Below are 17,843 nucleotides of genomic sequence, written 5' to 3' on the forward strand. Positions count from 1 at the left end.
ATGGCAACATATGTTGCTCCAAAACCTGTATGTACCTTTCAGCATTAATGGTGCCTTCACAGATGTGTAAGTTACCCATGCCTTGGGCACTAATACACCCCCATACCATCATAGATGCTGGCTTTTGAACTTTGTGCCTATAACAATCCAGATGGTTCTTTTCCTCTTTGTTCCGGAGGACACAACGTCCACAGTTTCCAAAAACTATTTGAAATGTGGACTCGTCAGACCACAAAACACTTTTCCACTTTGCATCACTCCATCTTAGATGAGCTCGGACCCAGTGAAGCTAGCAGCCTTTTTGGGTGTTGTTGATAAATGGCTTTCGCTTTGCATAACTTGCTTGAGAAATGTTGTTTTTAAACTGTTGGACAATTTGCTCACACATTTGTTCACAAAGTGGTGACCCTTCAATCCACTTTATTTATATAGCACATTTAAACAACAAAAATGTTTCCAAAGTGCTGCACAACAATTTTTAAAAAAATATTAAAAACAATATTAAAATATTATCCTTAGCTCCACCAATGACCGAATAAAAACAAAAAATAAATAAATATAAAAACAATATAAAAATAAATATGAATAAAAATGATTTTAAAGGGTAAAACCAATTAAAACAGTAAATAGAAATCAAAATTTATAAAAAACACAGAGGACCACACAACTCCCGTAGTGTTAAAAGCCAAAGAATAAAAGTGGGTCTTAAGACGAGACTTAAAACACCCTTGCCCCATCCTTGTTTGTGAATAACTGAGCATGGAGCATGGAAGCTGCTTTTATACCCAATCATGGCACCCACCTGTTCCCAATTAGCCTGTTCACCTGTGGGATGTTCCAAATAAGTGTTTGATGAGCATTCCTCAACTTTCTCAGTTTTTTTGCACTTGTGGCAGCTTTTTTTAGAAACATGTTGGAGGCTTCAAATTCCAAATGAGGTAATATTTGCAAAAAATAAAGTTTTCTAGTTCGAATGTTAAGTATTTTGGTCTTTGCTGTCTATTCAATTGAATATAAGTTGAAAAGGATTTGCAAATTATTGTATTCTGTTTTTATTTACGATTTACACAACGTGCCAACTTCACTGGTTTTGGGGTTTGTACATACGTCATTTCAAATTGGGAGACAGACATTATAATAACACTTAGCCTGTTTACTTTTAGCTATACAGCACTGTAAGGCGTTAAAAACAAAGCTAATAAACACACCGTTGCGATATGCTTTCATTTCAAGGCTCGTTTTTGTTTGTTTCTTTTCGTTTTTCTCTCGATCCTTTGGCACGATCATTTACGGTTGGATGTTGAAATCTGTTGATGTTGTAAAATACGACTGAATATAATGTATTATATTTTTGGTCCCTCACGAAAAGTGTATTTGACTCAAACGCTGCAAAAACGGCTGACGGGGGTTGGAACGCAGTTTCGTTCAGCATGAGGGAGTGTCCCCCTAGAAAGACCTTGTTTTCAATAGACTTCAATAGAAAGATGCTTGAATATGGTCTGTAAAGCAGAATTTATGCGCAATTTTTGACCGACAAACCACCATTTCAGGTTATGTAGACCACAAGGAAGCATTTTAAATGTAGATTAAAAATCATAATATGACCCTTTTTTAAATTGTGTTTTACAGGATGGTAAAAGGCGTTATCAAGAAGCCATTGCCAGGAAGAAGATACGCCTTGATAGGTGAGTTGGAGCCAATCAGCACGAATCTTACAAGACTTTAAAGTTAAGTACCAATGATTGTCACACACACTAGGTGTGGTGAAATTATCCTCTGCATTTGACCCATCACCTTTGATCACCCCATGGGAGGTGAGGGGAGCATTGAGCAGCAGCAGTGGCTGCCCCCGGGAATAATTTTTGGTGATTTAACCCCCAATTCCAACCCTTGATGTGAAGTGTCAAGCTTTGATACAAACAAATATCTATTGCGATTAAGTAGGCAGCTGAAATTTACTACATTCTAATAAGAGCATGTTGCTTGGTAACCCACCTGGGTAAGTAGTAGATACCAGTTCAATAAAATAATTACAACCAGGGGCGGAGCATCACATTCTGGGCCCTCATACACAAGACTCAAAGGCACCCCAACCCCACCCAAAACCCAACGTCGCAGCGCCATACACGCACACTTGGTATGTTTACAAGTACTAAAAAAGTATTTATTGTATGGGTTTGATTGAAACCAGATTTTTAATGTAAAATCCCTAATCAGGTTGTTGACTTTTTAAAGATGGGATTAACATAACTACATAACCCCCACTAAATAATTTGGTTTTTTTTTAAAACAATTACAAAAAAGTATACCAACAACTTCCAGTGCACAAAGCAAGGTCCATAAAGACATTGATGACAGAGTCTGGTGTGGATGAACTTGACTGGCCTGCACAGAGTGCTGACCTGAACCCGATAAAACACCTTTGAGAACGGAGACTGAGAGCCAGGCCTTCTCGACCAACATCCGTGTGTGACATCACCAATGCGCTTTTGGAAGAATGGTCAAATTCCTATAAACACACTCCGCAACCTTGTGGACAGCCTTCCCAGAAGAGTTGAAGCTGTAATAGCTGCAAAAGGTGGACCGACATCATATTGAACCCTATGGGTTAGGAATGGGATGGCACTTCAAGTTCATATATGAGTCAAGGCAGGTGGCCAAATACTTTTGGCAATATAGTGTATATACAGTATGTATGTATAATTTGGAAGTCCAGTTATTTTTACATTCTACTGTGCTTTGATGAAAAATACTTTATTTTGTAAAGTTGAAAGTGTGTTTATTTGTGTTGTGCTCAGAATCTATAACAGCATGTGACCCGGCAGCGCTTGTCAAGCATAATACGCTCATTGTTTCACCGTGAAGCAGCCTGCCTCCATTCTAATCTCAATTAAGCCATTTCATAGCTAAATGTCTGACTACATAGCAATAATGAGTGGCCTTTGAACCGCTCAGGTCTTGCTTTTGTTCCTGGAAATGTACTGTAAATGCTTCACTTTGTGCACAGGAAATATATCATCTCCTGCAAGCAAACCGAGGTGCCACTGTCTGTACCCTGGGATCCAAGTAACCAGGTATCGATTGACACGCAACTTTTGCAAAGCGTGACGATTAGATATTGTCTGCAAACTTCATAGAATGCTTTGCTTTTCTAGATGTATTTGAGCTACAATAATGTATCTGCACTAAAACTCATGGACACCAGAAACAATTGGGTGTTGACCTCAGAGAAAAATAAAGTGAGTACTATCCGTTTCGCATTCTGATTTTTATTGCGTTGGACAAAGTGCACAGTCATGGTGAGTCTTATGCAAGCAAAGCCCATGTTGTTCTGGCTACCACATGGATTGCCCTGAAGCAAAACACATGTGCAGTATCTTGTCCCACTGTGACTCACACTGGATCCTATTTGTAGGTCAGACTGTACACGCTGGAGGAGAACCAGACGTTGTGTTTCAAAGTGGAAATGTACGTCAGTGTCTCGGCCGAGCAGACGTTCCACCTGCTGTCAGATCTCAGGAGGAGGAAAGAGTGGGACCGGCATTATGAGTCAGTCCACATTCCTTAGATTTTATTGCATTTCACATGTACAGTCGTGGTCAAAAGTTGACATACACTTGTAAAGAACATAATGTCATGGCTGTCTTGAGTTTCCAATAATTTCTACAACTCTTATTTTTTTGTGATAGTGATTGGAGCACATACTTGTTGGTCACAAAAAACATTCATGAAGTTTGGTTCTTTTATGAATTTATTATGGTTCGACTGAAAATGTGACCAAATCTGCTGGGTCAAAAGTATACACACAGCAATGTTAATATTTGGTTACATGTCCCTTGGCAAGTTTCACTGCAATAAGGCGCTTTTGGTAGCCATCCACAAGCTTCTGGTTGAATTTTTGACCACTCCTCTTGACAAAATTGGTACAGTTCAGCTAAATGTGTTGGTTTTCTGACATGGACTTGTTTCTTCAGCATTGTCCACACGTTTAAGTCAGGACATTGCGAAGGCCATTCTAAAACCTTAATTCTAGCCTGATTTAGCCATTCCTTTACCACTTTTGACGTGTGTTTGGGGTCATTGTCCTGTAGGAACACCCAACTGCGTCCAACACCCAACCTCCGGGCTGATTATTTTAGGTTGTCCTGAAGAATTTGGAGGTAATCCTCCTTTTTCATTGTCCCATTTAAAGCACCAGTTCCATTGGCAGCAAAACAGGCCCAGAGCATAATACTACCACCACCATGCTTGACGGTAGGAATGGTGTTCCTGGGATTAAAGGCCTCATCTTTTCTCCTTCAAACATATTGCTGGGTATTGTGGCCAGACAGCTCAATTTTTGTTTCATCCGACATCATGTGGACAAAAATAAGACCTTCTGGAGGAAAGTTCTGTGGTCAGATGAAACAAAAATGTAGCTGTTACCCAGCAATATGTTTGGAGGAGACAAGGTGAGGCCTTTAATGCCAGGAACACCATTCCTACCGTCAAGCATGGTGGTTGTAGTTTTATGCTCTGGGCTTGTTTTGCTGCCAATGGAACTGGTGCTTTACAGAGAGTAAATGGGACAATGAAAAAGGAGGATTACCTCCAAATTATTCAAGTCCATGTCAGAAAACCAACACATTTAGCTGAACTGTACCAATTTTGTCAAGAGGAGTGGTCAAAAATTCAACCAGAAGCCTGTGGATGGCTACCAAAAGCGCCTTATTGCAGTGAAACTTGCCAAGGGACATGTAACCAAATATTAACATTGCTGTATGTATACTTTTGACCCAGCAGATTTGGTCACATTTTCAGTAGACCCATAATAAATTCATAAAAGAACCATACTTCATGAATGTTTTTGTGACCAACAAGTATGTGCTCCAATCACTATATCACAAAAAAATAAGAGTTGTAGAAATTATTGGAAACTCAAGACAGCCATGAAATTATGTTCTTTACATGTGTATGTAAACTTTTCACCACGACTGTACATTAACAAGTGACTTCAACTTCTACTAAAACTTCTTACTGGTTAGAGTGTAGCGTTGACTAATTTGCGGCTGTCCTCTAGGGAGTGTGAGGTGATCATGCAGGCGGACGAGGAAGACACCATTTATCGCATCGCAACCCCCTCCATCAGTAAAGGGGGCAAAGGCCAGGACTTTATCTTGTTGGCATCCTGTCGGAAACCATGTGATATCAGGTGTGTGGTGTCACATTGCGACACATCTTATAATCAATGTATTGGCACACCCATGTTTTAAAATAGCAAGTTTACAGCTTGTACAACAATGTCAATTCACTACCCAAAATGAGTCTTCGTAGCTGGCAACACAAGTGAGGAGCCAGATATTTTTGTCTTGCCTACAGTCGAGCAAAGTGGTGGTAGCATCAGGGTCAGGGGGTGCTTTAGTGTTACCTGCACCGAGGAGTTGCGGTTCTTTGAGGAGAAACATCCATAATAAGGAGGCGGAGTCCAAAAGACACTGCCAAGATGACAAGTGCCTTATTGCTTGTATTCCGTCATGTGACTTCTTCCCAGAAGTGAAAAAATAATGGTGATCAACCACGCCAAGATTACGGTTGTGCAGCAGGCGGTGTGCTAGATCTTCCTGCAGAAAGTAGATACGAGCAAAAAATCTAACTATACAATGGAATAGATCCCTATACTTTATCAAAAAAAAGATGTGGAGTGATATCAAGAATTATCTGTCGGTGGAGTTCCCAGACATATTGAACTATTGTGCTCCAGACATCATTCTACACAACAAAACAGATGGAAACTTGGAAAAGCTACAACTTATTTGTATGTGGCTGGGTCTAGGAAATTAGTATCTAGACTCTCCCAGATTAATATGCATTATTTTTTCTTGGGTAAGGTTGCATTTCATGATTCAACTTTGTGTCTTGCGAGGACGCGTCAGCTGACACCAGTGACTGCAAATCTGTTTAACAAACTAACAATGACTGAATCATCACCATATTTGACTTTTGCCCTGTTGTCATATGTACTCTGACACATATGTGTAGAAAACAAACAAGAGGGGAGACGTAGAACATGTCCTGACAAAGTATCTGATACAAGTATCTGTTTGTTTGAAAATTGAAATACAAACCCCGTTTCCATATGAGTTGGGAAATTGTGTTAGATGTAAATATAAACAGAATACAATGATTTGCAAATCCTTTTCAACCCATATTCAATTGAATGCACGACAAAGACAAGATATTTGATGTTCAAACTCATAAACTTTTTTTTTTTTTTTGCAAATAATAATTAACTTAGAATTTCATGGCTGCAACACGTGCCAAAGTAGTTGGGAAAGGGCATGTTCACCACTGTGTTACATGGCCTTTCCTTTTAACAACACTCAGTAAATGTTTGGGAACTGAGGAGACACATTTTTTAAGCTTCTCAGGTGGAATTCTTTCCCATGCTTGCTTGATGTACTGCTTAAGTTGTTCAATCCGGGGGTCTCCGTTGTGGTATTTTAGGCTTCATAATGCGCCACATATTTTCAATGGGAGACAGGTCTGGACTACAGGCAGGCCAGTCTAGTACCCGCACTCTTTTACTATGAAGCCACGTTGATGTAACACGTGGCTTGGCATTGTCTTGCTGAAATAAGCAGGGGCGTCCATGGTAACGTTGCTTTGATGGCAACATATGTTGCTCCAAAACCTGTATGTACCTTTCAGCATCAATGGCGCCTTCACAGATGTGTAAGTTACCCATGTCCTGGGCACTAATACACCCCCATACCATCACAGATGCTGGCTTTTCCACTTTGCGCCTATAACAATCCGGATGGTTCTTTTCCTCTTTGGTCCGGAGGACACGATGTTCACAATTTCCAAAAACCATTTGAAATGTGGACTCGTCAGACCACAGAACACTTTTCCACTTTGTATCAGTCCATCTTAGATGAGCTCAGGCCCAGCGAAGCCGACGGCGTTTCTGGGTGTTGTTGATAAATGGTTTTCGCCTTGCATAAGAGAGTTTCAACTTGCATTTACAGATGTAGCGACCAACTGTAGTTTTAGAGAGTGGGTTTCTGAAGTGTTCCTGAGCCCATGTGGTGATATCCTTTACACACTGATGTCGCTTGTTGATGCAGTACAGCCTGAGGGATCGAAGGTCACGGGCTTAGCTGCTTACGTGCAGTGATTTCTTCAGATTCTCTGAACCCTTTGATGATATTACGGACCGTAGATGGTGAAATCCCTAAATTCCTTGCAATAGCTGGTTGAGAAAGGTTTTTCTTAAACTGTTCAACAATTTGCTCACGCATTTGTTGACAAAATGGTGACCCTCGCCCCATCCTTGTTTGTGAATGACTGAGCATTTCATGGAATCCACTTTTATACCAAATCATGGCCCCCACCTGTTCCCAATTTGCCTGTTCACTTGTGGGATGTTCCAAATAAGTGTTTGATGAGCATTCCTCAACTTTATCAGTATTTATTGCCACCTTTCCCAACTTCTTTGTCACGTGTTGCTGGCGTCAAATTCTAAAGTTAATGATTATTTGCACAAAAAAAATTTTTTTATCAGTTGGAACATCAAATATGTTGTCTTTGTAGCATATTCAATTGAATATGGGTTGAAAATGATTTGCAAATCATTGTATTCCGTTTATATTTACATCTAACACAATTTCCCAAACGGGGTTTGTACAAACAATATCAAGATAATACTTCAATGGGCAACACTAAACGAGTAAAGTATATACAAAATATATCAAACAAACCTTTAATGAAGTGATCACTGCAAACTCGTTTGTTCTTCGACTCCGCTCCTTCAGACTGGAGTGCGTGCCGCTTTTCTTGTCGTTTTTGGTAAAATCTTGCACTTCCATCCTTGATTGCCTCTCGAGGAACTCTGAAGAAACGTTGATGGTTTTCGCGATTTGAACGGTTCGTACAGTTTTTAAAAAACGACGCAAGCATAGGGCATTTTTCTTCGAAAAAGGCTAAATGGCTCACAGTACCCGTTGAGAACAGATGCTGGGTTGACCACCACGCATATTTAATGAGCCTGACGTGACGTCATGTAAATCCAAGATGAAGATAAAGATGATCAATCAATCAATCAATCAATATTTATTTATATAGCCCTAAATCACAAGTGTCTCAAAGGGCTGCACAAGCCACAACGACATCCTCGGTACAGAGCCCACATAAGGGCAAGGAAAACTCACCCCAGTGGGACGTCAATGTGAATGACTATGGACAGGACCGCATATGTGGGTAACCCCCCCCCCCCTCTAGAGGAGACCGAAAGCAATGGATGTCGAGTGGGTCTGACATAATATTGTGAAAGTCCAGTCCATAGTGGATCCAACACATCAGCGAAAGTCCAGTCCTCAGTGGATCCAACACAACAGTGAGAGTCCAGTCCATAGTGGGGCCAGCAGGAAACCATCCCGAGCGGAGACGGGTCAGCAGCGCAGAGATGATGATGGAGTGGCCAAGTATGTCTGCTCCAGACCTTAATCCAATAGAGCCCCTGTGGAGCGTCCACCAGCTTCACTAGTAGTGATGACATCATGGGGGAGTTGAGGAGGATTCTAGTAACCACCTGAGGGCAGTGTTAGATAACACTGGTGTTCACACTAAATATTCACAATTTCACAAAGTTTTGTTCAAATTTGTGAAATTGTGAATTATGTGAAGATTTAAAAAAAAAAAAAAACACCCATAAAACTCCACCTTTTTGACTATGAGTCAAAACACTTCCTCTAAAATAACACTAAGGCTATTACACTACATTAAGTTTAAAGTTAAAGTACCAAAGATAGTCACACACACTAGGTTTGGTGAAATTAACCTCTGCATTAGACCCATTCCCTTGTTCCACCCCCTGGGAGGTGAGGGGAGCAGTGAGCAGCACCGGTGGCCGCGCCCAGGAATCATTTTGGTGATTTAACCCCCAATTCCAACCCTTGATGCTGAGTGCCAAACAGGGAGGTAATGGGTCCCATTTTTATAGTCTTTGGTATGACTCGGCCGGGGTTCGAACTCACAACCTACCGATCTCAGGGCGGACACTCTATATATATATATATATATATATATATATATATATATATATATATATATATATATATATATATATATATATATTGCATAATAACGCTTATAAGCGTCATCATTATTGACTGAAATAAACGGTTACAAAATAAATTAGTTGACAAATTAGCCGAAACAGGCGAAAAATGTTTTAGGGAACTCCCATCAATCAATGTTCCACCACTGATCGCCAAGACATCGATGCAAATGTCTCCAAAACTGCGGGAGACATTTTCTTTCGTAATCTTCTCCACGATTCCGAAAAATGTTGACTTTGATTGCACAGAATCCTTGAAAGTGCCACAAATGCGCCAGCACTGAGACGACATCACAACGCCTTGTCTGTATTTGGGTCAGTTTGCATTTGAGTTTGGACGCATTTTTTTTGCAGTATGAACGACTACATAAAAAGATCGGATTTGACAACAAAAAATATGAATTGGACATCCTACCTTGCAGTGTTGTGAACGCACTAGACATAGCCCTAATGCTGCTGAGGTCTGGCTCGACGTTGCTAAGGTAACACTGAAAACATGGACTGGATTTTCATTGTAGTAATGCGCGTGTTACTGATGGAACGGATTGGATTGGAGAATAAGCGCTGACAAAGGGTTTTCAAATTAATTATAATCATAGTGAATAATGACAGGTTATATTATTATTTATTTAAACTCATATTCCTGCGTATTTATATTGAATCTTTCTATAATTTTTTTTGCTTCAGCCCCCCTAAAATAGGCCTAAGAACACCCATGCTCCACACTAAAATCCTGTTTACATTAAGCCGGATAACTCATTAAATGAATAATTTAGCCTAAGCCCTGTTTCGGCCACATTAAATCATCGTTTAAAGTCCCCCTCCTTGGATATTTTTTTACACAGGTAAGTGCGCCGTCTATTTCTTGAATCTCCGGCTCTTAGCTTTGTATGGACTCATTGATCGTTTACAAACTGAGTTCGGAGAGGAAGTGACGTCAGAAAGAACGCGCCACAGCCAGCTGCATAATAAAGCGGTTTCGTAACTCGGAGCTAACCACTGGAAATATGGAGGCGAGTCATCCAGACATGGCCGTGTTTCTCCTTCCGTCTGTACAGACGCTTGTGGAAATCACACATGAATGCCTGAAGAGAAAGCGATTGCAGCTATTTGGGATACAACACTTCTCAGACGGCAAGAGAACTTTCTAATGTCGAGGTCAGCTGTGATTCTACTTACCGAAAAACTTTGTCCATTTGTCGAAGGAGAGTCAACAAGAATGTGGGCTCCCATGGATGTGATTAAAAAAAAGTTGCGCATGCTTTGTATTACATGGCCGTCAGGGGAAGACCACGGAAAACGGCGAATGCTTTTGGACTGGCAAAGCAGACTGTATCAGTTATTGTCCGCCATTTATGTCGCGGACTCAACGTCTAGGTCAGGGGTCTCAAACACGCGGGCCAATTGCGGCCCGTGAGACGTTATTTTGTGGCCCCCACCTTAATATGAAAGTTTAATGTTAGTGCGGCCCGCAAGTTTTAAATGAATGGCGCTTGACAGCGTTGTGTGCGGAGCTGAAGGAATCTACCAATCACAGTGTGGTATGTGGCTCTCGACAATATTGAGGGCATGCCACTGCCTTTAATGTCCTATAGAACCTGTCATCGCGTAGTCTTTTTCTCCATACAAACGTGCCGGCCCAGTCACATGTTGTATGCGGCATCTGCAGGCACACACAAGTGACTGCAAGTCATACTTGAGCAACAGCCATACAGGTCTGACTGAGGGTATTCGTATAAACAACTTTAACACTGTTACAAATATGCGCCACACTGTGAACCCACACCAAACAAGAATGACAAACACATTTCGGGAGAACATCCGCACCGTAACACAACATAAACACAACAGAACAAATACCCAGAATCCTTTGCAGCCCTAACTCTTCCGGGCTACAAAAACACCCCCGCTACCCCCAACCGTGCCCCCCTCCCCCCAACCCCACCCACCCCTCATTAAAAAGTGCATGTTAGATTTTTTTTAAGAAATCTTTTCTTGCGGCCCAGCCTCACCCAGTATCTGCATCCAGTGGCCCCCAGGTAAATTTAGTTTGAGAGCCCTGGTCTAGGTCCAGAGTATATAAAGTCACCAAAAAGGAATGGACAATGATGGTGAAGGCAAAAGTGTGAGGAGTGTGCTGACCAGATATCTAGATCCCTAGATTGATTGATGTAAAATGTTCATCACATTATTTACTTTCAAGTGTCCATTAAAGATTTGATTAATTTATGATGGCTCAGGTGTGATTCACTACAATAGGGCCCCACAGCACACTGGATTCCAGTTAATTGAAATACCACAACACTGGATATTGTTCAGATAAGTTACATTTAAGAACTTGCACACAAAGCAACACTGGAGGTGACTATGACGTGCGCATTTTCCGCCCATGCGTACTAGGTCGCGTTGCGCCGGCGGACGGAGGGGGGGAGGCGGGAGGGAGTCTTAAACGACCATTGTGTGTGTGTGTGTGTGTGGACAAGGATAAGGTCAGGTGGGATTTACCCTGGATAACCTTAGTGTAGAAGGGGCCTAAGCATGTTGTGTGTAGCAAGTTAGACAATAATTGCTGTTTGTTGAATATTTTTTGTGTGCATAGTAAATCTATACTGCTGTACAAGCTCTACACTGACTACTCTACGTTATATCCAAATGTCATTTATTTAGTATTGTCCCTTGATAATAAAATGGTTGGCGAGAATGAATAATACTTTTGTAAGAATGTCCATCATTGCTGCACTCCGTTGCTTTTGCTGTATTGGATTGTAGAAGGCTTTTCTCTTTACCTCTCCATTTCTCAATATTTTTCTCAGGGACCCATATTTGATAGCGCTGCGTTCTGTCACTTTGCCCACCCACCCTCCAACCGGAGACTACAACAGGGGAGAGGTGCTCTGCGCTGGCTTCACCATCTGGGAAGAAAGCAGCAGCGTCACCAAGGTTAAACATTTGTCAAGTTTTCTTAACAGCAGCAAAAAAGGTGTGTATTTTACCCAGAATGTGTTTTGCTGTAGGTCACCTACTACAATCAGGCCACACCGGGGGTTCTTCCCTACATCTCTACAGACATTGTTGGACTCTCCTCATCTTTTTACAGTGCCTTTTCTGCCTGTAGTGACTTCCTAGAGGCGAACAAGGACAGCTTGCCTGCTTCAGTACTGCAGCTCATTAGTACAACTGATGTCCTTTCTCTACAAAAGGAACAATAGATAACCTCTCTGACTATCCATGGTCTGTTCTTAGAATGATGATAGATGACTTTTGACTATTTTACCCATATTGTGTGACTAAGTATGTGACAATGAGTGGGCATTTTCTCAAGGGCCAGGGAAATGCAGTATTTGGGTGTTTTTGTCCAATATGGGTGTAGGTTACTATAGAATTAACAGTTTTTAAGCATGAGCGCGCAATTCTTCTTGGATTTAGCGCACCTGTGTGTTATTAGGTCCGACTAAGTGTGACTTATTTTGTGCAATAATAATTTCTAAGCCACATTTTCCTAAATGGTGCAACGAGGTTGCAGAGTCAGACCAATATTTGCAAAGTGTCCTTCGAATATGCAATATATATTTGGTGTATATTGGGGTAGGTAATTTTCATGTTTTAAAGATCATAGGATCATGTGTTGTGTTTTGATGTTTACTTTCAATGGTCAAGTATCTCCCATGGCAGTTTGTGTTGATTTAACTGGAACAATAAATATTGAAGCATCTCTCTCATAATTTGACAATCATTTCTAGAGTAAAAGAGGTGTAATCCAGTTTTACAGAGAAGTTGGCAATTGTAGCTCCATTTTAAGACAAATTATAAAAGCATTTGGATCCTATATGCCAGGGCTATTCAAGTGGCGGCCCAGTGACCTAACCCGGCCCGTAAATTACACCCTACCAGCCTCCGAGTTCAGTTCAAAACTTGGGAGACAAACATTTTTGCAGCAAATTATTTAAAAAGTGTTTTATAGAGGAACTCGGACCACTGTAAACACATTTTCAGATCCTTGCACTGGCATTTTAATCTTGTTCGCAAACATAAAACACTGGGGTCCAAACTTGTGATTTAAATAACTAAGGTGTTTCTCAAGGCACCCCTTTAAGTCCTCTCTTTTTTGGCAGTTACACATTCAGTTGGTAATGTGATTTTTGCAGTGGCGGGCCGTGCGTTTCTCACCTAGGCCTTCAGTGATGTCCTACTTCACCTCTCAAAATACCATAACTTATGTCACCACATGGACACGGCTAGAGATACTATACAGAAACACACTTGCACACTACTGTACATTGAAACCCATCAACAGTGTACAAAACGGTCTATTTTTTGGCACATTTAACATTCAATAAACCCGCTTCAGCAATTATAACATATCTTATGTGGTACTCTCAAAATTAAAATAATTGTATAAAACAAATGAAACATAAAGAAATCAAATATTTGAACTCACAATTTGTAGCACCCATTCGACACCGTATAAGGCAGTGGTACCGCCCCTAGTCGGTTGATTCGAGTGGAAATGGCGGGCAAACCATTTCACTGCCGGAACAGCTTAGCTAGCTTCCAGTGTCGGCCGACATCGTCTCACAAGATGTAGTTTCTCTTAAGTATCCTTCTTGAAAATGGCCTTGCAAATATACACTACCGTTCAAAAGTTTGGGGTCACATTGAAATGTCCTTATTTTTGAAGGAAAAGCACTGTACTTTTCAATGAAGATAACTTTAAACTAGTCTTAACTTTAAAGAAATACACTCTATACATTGCTAATGTGGTAAATGACTATTCTAGCTGCAAATGTCTGTTTTTTAGTGCAATATCTACATAGGTGTATAGAGGCCCATTTTCAGCAACTATCACTCCAGTGTTCTAATGGTACAATGTGTTTGCTCATTGGCTCAGAAGGCTAATTGATGATTAGAAAACCCTTGTGCAATCATGTTCACACATCTGAAAACAGTTTAGCTCGTTACAGAAGCTACAAAACTGACCTTCCTTTGAGCAGATTGAGTTTCTGGAGCATCACATTTGTGGGGTCAATTAAACGCTCAAAATGGCCAGAAAAAGAGAACTTTCATCTGGAACTCGACAGTCTATTCTTGTTCTTAGAAATGAAGGCTATTCCACAAAATTGTTTGGGTGACCCCAAACTTTTGAACGGTAGTGTATATCTGCCACCTAATCAACATTTTGCTCTCCTTCTTTGTGGGTTAAAAAAGTGAGTTTTTTGTGGCTTTCTATGGCTCGTAAGGCTCCGGTGCCACTTCCTGTTTTCGCAACTTGTGATTGGATACTCACTTGGGACTCCCAATCACAGGACACGTAAATGTCACGTTCAACATGAGGCCAGCTAGAAAGCTTTACTGACAACAACTCGTGATCTGATTGGCTGTGGCAATTATCTATCAACTGTATGTGCCCGTTCACTTACAGTGCACATACATTGTTGATTCTGAAGATTTGGTACAGCATGGCAACATAAGCTTGCTGAATTCTGATTGGATTCAAACTAAAACTATAAACAACAGCACTGGAAGGAGCATAATATGACATGAAGAGAATATGAATACTTTTAGATATTTAGGGAAAGTAAATTAAAAATTACTTTTATCTTTAATTATGATCATGATTTCTGGTTATGTTAGGCCAGCAGACAAGGCCTTGTTGGCCCTGACGGCACACCACTGGACTTCTGTAACTCTAGGTGTTGCTGTAGCTTGTTTACTTCAGCTGCAGTCAGTGGTCATTTGTTCAACTTCTTTAGTTATACTAGTGGCGTTCCTCAAGGTTCCATTTTACCTCCTCTCTTTTTCATCATTTGGGCTATTCAACTAGTAACCAGTGAGTTCACTTTTTAAAAAAACTTGTGAGAGACTCACGTTTTTGCAGCAGATTCTTAAAAACACTAGCGTGCTGTCATAAACTTGTTTAGTGTCCTTGTGGTTAGAGTGTCCGCCCTGAGATTGGTAGGTCGTGAGTTCAAACCCCGGGTCATACCAAAGACTATAAAAATGGGACCCATTGCCTCCCTGCTTGGCACTTAGCATCAAGGGTTGGAATTGGGGGTTAAATCACCAAAATGAATACCGAGCGCGGCAACCGCTGGTGCTCACTGCTCCCTTCACCTCCCAGTGGGTGGAACAAGGGGATGGGTCAAATGCAGAGTGTAATTTCACCACTCCTAGCGTGTGTGTGACTATCTTTAACTACTTTAACTTAACTTTAGAGATGATCTTTGTCTAGCTTTTTTTGCAGAAGGTCCTTAAAAACAGCAGAGTGCCCCTGTAACTCTGACAAAACAAATAGACCAAAATCAAGTGGTTCTCCGGAAATATACAAAATAAGACTTAATAGTAAAGGGAGAAGTCCAGCCACGTAATCCCTAACTTTCTGAAAATGTGGCTTCCTTAATGATTTAGTTGAGTATCTCTGCTGTATGGTCTAAAACAGTGACATGCACAAAGCTATGCAGTGAAATAATTTGCTCTTGATATGTTTGTAGGCCTGAGAAAAGCAGTGGTTAGGTGGTGGCTAATGACCAGCACTGCAGTGCCAGCTCTTCTGTGTTATTTTAGGAATGTAGTATGCCTTTGCCTGGCATCCTGCACCTGTCTGCCCCCACTGGCCTGGCCTTTTCACATCAACATGCTTACTTCCATTATTGGACAATCATGTGTAAATAATATATAATAATTGTTTATCTTAAGTTGTTTTTTTTAAAATATTATTTATACACTGTAAAAAGAAATTCTGTAAAAAAAACGTCATCTACTGGCAACTACGGCTGCTAAAGGAAAACCATAAAATTAAAGTAAAACATTGTAAACCAAATAATGATCAAAAACATTATATTTACAGAAATTTTCATGAAACGTTTTGCGGAAAAATATCGTAATTTTACAGATTTTTACTAAATTATTAAGATCAACCACCTTTAATAAAGTGACGATGCAAACAGTTCTGCAGAAAAATACCTTTATTCTACAGAGTTTTTCCAAATTATTACGATCAAACACCTTTAATGAAGTGACAATGCTGGCAGTTCCACAGAAAAACACCATTATTTTACAGATTTTTTCTGAATTGTTAAGGTCAACCACCTTTAATAAAGTGACGATGCAAACAGTTCTGCAGAAAAATACCTTTAGTATGGACATAGACTTTTATATAACAAGCTACATATTTAATGAAAGATAATTACTGTAATTTTACATGAATTTGAAAGTAATTTAAGAAAACAGAAAATGCTATGTATAATTAATTTGGTATTTTTCTGTAAAAAAAATAGAAATATATATAGTTTGTCATTATTGGCATATTACTTAAAATAACAGACGGATTGTTTATTTAAAGATAATGTCTTCAATTGTACAGTTTTATAAACTATTTTTAAAAAATACAAAAATTACAGTAGAAATTTAGAGTAAATTAACCATAAAAATAGGAATTTTTTTTACAGTGTATTTAATGAGACACATGTGTGGTGTATGTTGTGTTTGTCACAATGGCATTAAAAATAAGGTCACATGATGTTATTGTGATATATATAGTACAGGCCAAAAGTTTGGATACACCTTCTCATTCAATGGGTTTTCTTTATTTTCATGACTATTTACATTGTAGATTGTCAATGAAGGCATCAAAACTATGAATGAACACATGTGGAGTTATGTACTGAACAAAAAAAGGTGAAATAACTAGAGATGTCCGATAATATCGGCCTGCTGATATTATCGGCTGATAAATGCTTTAAAATGTAATATCGGAAATTATCGGCATCCCTTTTTTTTATTATCGGTATCGTTTTTTTTTTTTTTTTTGTTTGTTTTTATTATTAAATCAAAATAAAAAACACAAGATACACTTACAATTAGTGCACCAACCCAAAAAACCTCCCTCTCCCATTTACACTCATTCACACTCATTCACACAAAAGGGTTGTTTCTTTCTGTTATTAATATGCTGCTTCCTACATTATATATCAATATATATCAATACAGTCTGCAAGGGATACAGTCCGTAAGCACACATGATTGTGCGTGCTGCTGTTCCACTAATAGTATTAACCTTTAACAGTTAATTTTACTCATTTTCATTAATTACTAGTTTCTATGTAACTGTTTTTATATTGTTTTACTTTCTTTTTTATTCCACGGCTGTATATATCGGTATTGGTTGAATCGGTATCGGTAATTAAGAGTTGGACAATATTGGAATATCGGATATCGGCAAAAAGCCATTATCGGACATCCCTAGAAATAACTGAAAACTTGTTTTATATTCTAGTTTCTTCAAAACAGCCACCCTTTGCTCTGATTACTGCTTTGCATACTCTAAGCATTCTCTCGATATCCCATGTGTTCCTTTGGTTTTTATACGTGTCAAAATGTGCGTGATATGTTAACAAGCGAGCGCTATGTAGAACGTTGTGACGTGATGACGTCACGACGCGTGCGCGGCTCCAGCTGTACGTGCGCGCTCCTGTTTTGACCGAGGTATGTCGCAAGTGTTCGCTTCTTCGCGTCATGTAAAAAATAATGTTGTGAAGTCATAATACTGTTGGTAACATTGTATGAGACCTCCTGTGTACATTCAGGCCTAGGTCGAGTTCGCTACATTGTACTTTTGGTCGACAGTCTGCTGCTAAGTGTTAGCTAACGTTGCTAAAAACACAGTTACGGCTTCCTCTTCCTGTTTCGAGCGTGTACATCACACCGCACTAATTCCCACGCAATTGTCAATATAAATGCAAATTTGCGA

The 17,843-nt window shown here is 39.9% G+C and overlaps 2 protein-coding genes across 4 annotated transcripts in view; both read left to right on the forward strand.

The window, feature by feature from the left end:
* acot11b (acyl-CoA thioesterase 11b) overlaps positions 1 to 12,809 on the forward strand; it is a 29,053-nt gene extending 16,244 nt beyond the window's left edge. The window contains exons 10-16 of the mRNA XM_062039280.1: positions 1,630 to 1,685; positions 3,008 to 3,074; positions 3,156 to 3,239; positions 3,416 to 3,549; positions 5,060 to 5,191; positions 11,911 to 12,037; positions 12,112 to 12,809. Coding sequence (XP_061895264.1) covers positions 1,630 to 1,685; positions 3,008 to 3,074; positions 3,156 to 3,239; positions 3,416 to 3,549; positions 5,060 to 5,191; positions 11,911 to 12,037; positions 12,112 to 12,306 — 795 coding nt within the window. The 3' untranslated portion in view covers positions 12,307 to 12,809. The remainder of the gene's footprint in view (positions 1 to 1,629; positions 1,686 to 3,007; positions 3,075 to 3,155; positions 3,240 to 3,415; positions 3,550 to 5,059; positions 5,192 to 11,910; positions 12,038 to 12,111) is intronic.
* A 4,685-nt stretch (positions 12,810 to 17,494) lies between these two features.
* Positions 17,495 to 17,843, forward strand: part of fpgt (fucose-1-phosphate guanylyltransferase) — a 15,435-nt gene continuing 15,086 nt past the window's right edge. For all 3 annotated transcript variants that reach the window (XM_062038749.1, XM_062038747.1, XM_062038748.1), the window contains exon 1: positions 17,495 to 17,578. The gene's annotated coding sequence lies outside the window, so the exon portion shown is untranslated. The remainder of the gene's footprint in view (positions 17,579 to 17,843) is intronic.

This window comes from Entelurus aequoreus, linkage group LG27 (genome assembly GCF_033978785.1).
Source record: "Entelurus aequoreus isolate RoL-2023_Sb linkage group LG27, RoL_Eaeq_v1.1, whole genome shotgun sequence".
Taxonomy (NCBI): domain Eukaryota; kingdom Metazoa; phylum Chordata; class Actinopteri; order Syngnathiformes; family Syngnathidae; genus Entelurus; species Entelurus aequoreus.